At 38.8% G+C, this 5,844-nt stretch overlaps 1 protein-coding gene across 3 annotated transcripts in view; it reads right to left on the bottom strand.

Annotated features, from left to right (window-relative positions):
• Nucleotides 1-5,302, bottom strand: part of paqr5b (progestin and adipoQ receptor family member Vb) — a 16,152-nt gene extending 10,850 nt beyond the window's left edge. For 2 of the 3 annotated variants that reach the window (XM_058382313.1, XM_058382314.1), the window contains exons 1-2: nt 5,147-5,302; nt 3,318-3,445 (exon numbers count right to left, since the gene is read on the bottom strand). In XM_058382313.1, the coding sequence (XP_058238296.1) occupies nt 3,318-3,445; nt 5,147-5,200 (182 nt within the window). In that variant the 5' untranslated portion in view covers nt 5,201-5,302. The remainder of the gene's footprint in view (nt 1-3,317; nt 3,446-5,146) is intronic. The other variant, XM_058382315.1, reaches the window with a different exon arrangement.
• Between the last annotated feature and the right edge of the window lie 542 nt (nt 5,303-5,844).

The raw sequence follows: 5,844 nt of genomic DNA, 5'->3' as shown, positions 1-5,844 counted from the left end.
AAAAAGTGATGTTTGGGACACGTGACCTTCTCTTACATTTTTGTTTCATATCTAGTGTGTGACTTTAGAGCTTGTTCATTTGAGTACTTTAAAAAAAATCTAGACCTATACAGCATTATACTGCTATTACAGCATTAGAGCAGTGTATACAGCTAGCATTACAGTTACAGTCTCCTCCTCATTCTCTACAGTTATTCCTACTAACGTTTGGCTTGTAGCTAATTTACACATCACATAAGCACTGAATTAAGAAAGAGAGTATTTCCTTACACTTCAGTATTATGGACACAGGAAATTTTCCCACTAATACAACAGTAACAAATAGGATTAATTCCACTTGCCAGGTTATGTCTTCAATATCAACTAATAATAACTAATATTATCTTTATTTATTTTTTGTTTCATCAAAATGACATGTCACATCATCCACAGTGTGATTTAAACTAGATTAAAATCTCATGACATGAAAATAGATGGAGGGCGGAGTAGGGGTGGGGTAGCGAAACTATTTTGGCTAATTAAGTCACATCTTTTAACGCTTCTCATGACTTTAAATGGGAGGAAATGTGTCTTTTATATAGAGAGAACAATATACCGTAGTATACTATAATAACACGTAGTGTAATATCAAATAAATCTGAAAATATTTGTCATTTCACTTAGCATCATTTCGGCTGTCTCTGAAATGTACTAGCTATCTTTATTATCTGACTGAATCAGTAATTAACTAATAGTATAATAACATAATAACCGCTGCCATGAGCCAGGTTGTTTAGCGGGTAAAAAATCATACTTAAAGCTAATTAAAGTTATTAATTTATTGCACGTTCGCCTCACACCTCCAGCGTCCTGGGTTCCAGTCTCGCTCCCGCTCACTGTGTGTGTGAAGTTTGCATGTTCTCCCCATGCTTGGTGGGTTTCCTCCGGGTGCTCTGGTTTCCTCCCACAGTCCAAAAACATGCTACTAGGCTGATTGGAGTCTCTAAATTGCCCGTAGTGTGTGATTGCGTGAGTGAATGAGTGTGTGTGTGTGCCCAGCGATGGGTTGCATAATAAAAACTGTTTCTGAACTAATCATCAGCTGCCAAAAATGGTGGACCAGTTTGACCAGTTCGGTCTCTGTTTTGGGCACTGGCCAGCTCAAGCAGGTCAAACTAGCACAGTATCTCTGGATTTTTCTGAAATGTATCAACGTTGTAACGTCTGAAATGTATCTGGCTAACGTTACTCTAACTTCTTTCAAGAAATAATAATAAAAATCATATTCATACTCATAGGTTTACGGCAGGCTAACAATTATTTTGTGTAAACAAGTAGCTTAGTTTGCTAGCAAAGTTAGTTAATATTAGAAATGGTTTGAATTAATGAATTAATTCTTTATGTTGCTGCTAGGTGCACATAAGCCCTAAGAAATATTCGGTATTCTGTTTTGTTGACTATGTGAAATGCACCTAAATAAAACTATAATGCTAATCTTTTTCATCTCTTGAACATAGGGCTTTGTTTAATCATCATTCAGTGATGACATAAAAATGTCACATAAAAGTCAAAATTGGGTGATGTGATCTTACAGGAACGTCATGTTTGAAACAGAATGTTTTGGTATGTTAGCGTGCCTCTAGTGTTAGATAGATAGATACGAGGAAGTAAAAAGAACACTTTCTTGCTTCGCTTAGCACTTGCGATTTTTCTGTTTGATTATGTTAAACTGAATTAAAGTTTAACAGGACGTTTAAAATGTTGTAACCGAGCTAGTACATACTCTATACTGTATATACATATTACAGTTTTTATTTTTGAATTAAATATGATGCACACTTTGTGTTAGAGTCAGTGAGTTTAGATTTATCAAGACAATATATCTGTATATTGATTGGAAAGCAGCATTAGCTTAAGTTAGAAAAGAGTTGTGTCATGGCATGTGAAAAGACATGGTGCTGTTACTGTCGCTCATTTACATTTTCTATTCAAATAAAGAAATAATAATGTTGCACAATAAGCATGTTCATTTGGTTTAAATTTAATGATGAAAAAAGAAGCAAATTGTAATTGAGAACCATCCATCCATCCATCGGTCCATCCATTTGACCATTCATTTTGTCCATCCACCTGTCCATCTAGCCATTCACCTAACCATTTGTCTATCCGTCCACCCATCTATTTGTCCACCTATCCAAAATCCCACCCACCCATCCATCCATCCATCCTTTTATCCATCCACCCATTTATCCTTTTATCCATCCATCCTTCCATCCATCCGTCCATCCACCCACCTGTCTGTCCATCCATTCAACCATCCATTTGTCCATCCACCTGTCCATCTAGCCACACACCTAACCATTTGTCTATCCATCCACCCACCCATCCATCCATTCATCCGACCATTCACTGTGGCGCTTACCCTATAAAGGGTCACATGCAACCTGGCGTCTATCCCAGAGGACTTGGGGCAGAAGGCAGGGGACAACCTGGCCAGGGTGCCAATCCATCTCAGGGTACAATCACAGACACACCATGGATAAATTAGAATGGAGGGGTTGGGGGGTGGGGGTGGAGTGGACTGAAGTCTTGCATGTACAAGGACAACATGCAAACTGTGTGCAAGGGTGAAGGCAGGAATCAAATTCTCCAAAGCCACTCTAACCCCAATTATTACTTATATACAATTAACCAGTCAATCAATCAATCACTTTATACAGACTGTAAACCTGCATTCAAGCTCAGTTACATTAACATCATTTACCTCTGTATATATTTGCTAAAGGCCAAGAAACCAAACAATACCCTAATACTTATCCACCGTAAACACTGGCACAGAACAGGGAAGTGAAGCTGGCTGGGCCGTGGTAAAGCTTTATTACTCCCGGACCCTGAAGGATGAGATGCGACAGAAGCCGCTGGCTCTCTGACATGTTTACTGCAGCTGGAAGACCTGGAGGAATGCAATGCTGCGAGCCCATTAGCACACAGGAGACGTGTGCATGTCTTCAGGATGGCTGAGACTCTCAGGAAACTCTCAGAACAAATGAGGCACTACTCCTCTCTCACTGTTTATTCACTGTCTCTTCAAACTTAGTCTCTAGCTAACAAACATGACAACTGTCACTCACACTGATCCGGTCTGTGGGATTAAAGGCGCGCGTGTATGTGTGTGTGGGGCAGAATGCTGATTATTATATAATCAGCTGGATTATAAATGTTAATTAACTATACAGTTTCTTAGACTGATTACAAAGTGGAGAATTATTGAAATGAAAGGATAAGCAAACAATGTCTATTTGTGTGTGTGTGTGTTGTGTGTGTGTTTAGCTTTTTACCAGGTGGGTAAAAAATGTGTCCAGACATTGAGAGTCTCGTTGGTGAGCTGAAACAGGCTGAGGAGGCAGTCAGTAGCAGAGCTGCGAGGGTGACGATACCCAGAGATAATACTGTCCTCCTGGAAAGCCTGCAAAACACACACACACACACAGAGGCTCAGGCCTCACTTTACACTTAACAGCCTCAATTCTTCATGTAATGGAATCGACAAAGTGAAAGATTCCTTTGAGATTCTGGTCCACGTTGACATCACTGCAGATTTTTCAGGTACACTTTCATGGGTCCATGAAATTCATGTTGGGTTCATGGATTGATGCTGGTGGTGCTGCTGCTAAAATCTGACCCTGTCATCAGTTTGCCTCAGCAAACTGCAGTCTTCTGCTGTCCAGTTTGGGTGAGCCTTTTCCCACTGCAGCATCAGCTTTCCGTTCTTGTCTGACAGAAGTAAAACCTGACATGGTCTTCTGCTGCTGTAGCTCATCTGCCTCGAGACTCGATGCGTTTCACGTCCTGAGATGCTCACCACATTTGCACTGAATGTTTATCTGAGTTACTGAAGCCTGTCTATCAGCTCAAACCAGTCCGGCAATTCTCTATCGATCTCTTTCACCAAGAAGGCATTTCTGTCCTCAGAACCGCCGATGTTTTCATCTATTTTTTAATTGCACCATTCTAAAGAAACTCTAGACACTGTTGTGTGTGAAATTCCCAGGGGATCAGCAGATATAGAAATTCTCAATCCAGTCTGTCTGGAACCATCAATCATGCCACAGTTGGATCCCATCACTGAGATCTCAATTTTGATGTCGATGTAAACATTACTCGAGGGTGTTGGCTGTGTATCTGCATGGCTTTACACACTGAGCCGCTGCCACATGATTCGCTGTTTAGATAATGGCATGAATAGGTATAGGTGTGCAGGTGTTCCTAATAAAGTGCCTGTTGGTGTATTTACATTGGACTATTATATTCATTCAATTTACATCCATCATATATACATTTTATATATATATATATATATATATATATATATACACACACTTCTCTTTTTACTTTATTCAATCACAGCTATTCCCTGGTTGGATTTTCAAATTGTCCATCATTTTAGACACTTTTTCTGGACAGTGTATATGCTTCTAGAATAAAGCATTAATATAAATTATTAATTTAGAGGAAATCTTTCCACAATATAATGTGCGGTAGAATATTTCTTCAGACACTGTGACTGAATTTACATTTAAATGAAAATAAATAAATAAAAATCAATAAATCTGAAGATGTATATCTTCAATGTCCATGATCATGCAAATTCAAATAGAAAACATTTTAAATACTTGTTGAGGCTTTTTTATAATATATATATATATATATATATATATATATATATATATATATATATATATATATATATATATATATATATATATATATATATAAAATGACATTTCCTACAAGGAAATCTTGAGGACCCATGGATGAGTCTATGTTTCCTGTGTGATGGGGTACACTGTAACACCTTATGACCTTAGACCTGACCGAGCCTCACTGTAAATCATGCACACGGCTACAGTGACCTAAACCTTAACAGAGTTAATGTTAAACACTTCAATCTGAAATCTTCATCGTTCTCAGGTCTATGTTTAAACAGTCACTCACATCTAAACCGAAGGTTAGTTTTCTGCACGGAAAAAAATACACTATACCATTTGTCCATGGAAGGTCACGCAGATTATTTTTTATTACAGTGTACAGATTTATGCGCCAAAATGAAATCTAATATCTCGCTCAGTTTCAGTGTCCACAGTGTTGATATGTGCAATGAACTTACTTTAGGCACTTGGTGTACGTTGAAGACGGGAGGCAGCTTGATCAGACTGAACATGTTCTACAGGTTCCAGACTGCTGGTGTGACTTCCACAGAATACTGAGTAGAAATGTGCACAGGAAACCCAGGACTGGAAAGCCAAGTACAGCCAAGGCCTGCCTTCTAACCCCGCCCATGTGACAGTACACACCTTTCCACACACACACACACACACACACACACACTCATTCAGTAAACTATCTTGTAATCAGACTTGGCAGGTAAAGCTGTCTAATTAGTGTGCACACACACACACAGAAAAATAACAGATACAAACACATGCCTTGGGTCATCTACAGTAATGCTGTTCCTGTATTAATAATCGTATAGGTTTTGTGATCTGTTGATACTGATACTGATATTTTTATGCTGACACAAGCCACCATCATACCTCAGATGGTTTTCATAACTTTTCCACAGAAACCTGACTGGTTTCTTCCAGAAGTTGAATGCAGGCTGTGAGGATATACTGTAGATAGGATAAATATCACATGCTGTCTGATAGAGCTCTGATATTGTTGCTGTGAGGATGTATATAGGATAAATATGGTGTGATGGCTGATACTTGCAGCTCTGATATAGCTACTGTATTGAAACTAATACAGTGCTGTGGCATGACTATCGATCAGAGTACAAATCCTAAGCACTGCCACTGCAGGGCC

Source organism: Hemibagrus wyckioides, linkage group LG27 (assembly GCF_019097595.1).
Source record: "Hemibagrus wyckioides isolate EC202008001 linkage group LG27, SWU_Hwy_1.0, whole genome shotgun sequence".
Lineage (NCBI taxonomy): Eukaryota > Metazoa > Chordata > Actinopteri > Siluriformes > Bagridae > Hemibagrus > Hemibagrus wyckioides.
Note: the sequence above shows the minus strand (reverse complement) of the source record. Positions and strands in the feature narration are given on the sequence as shown.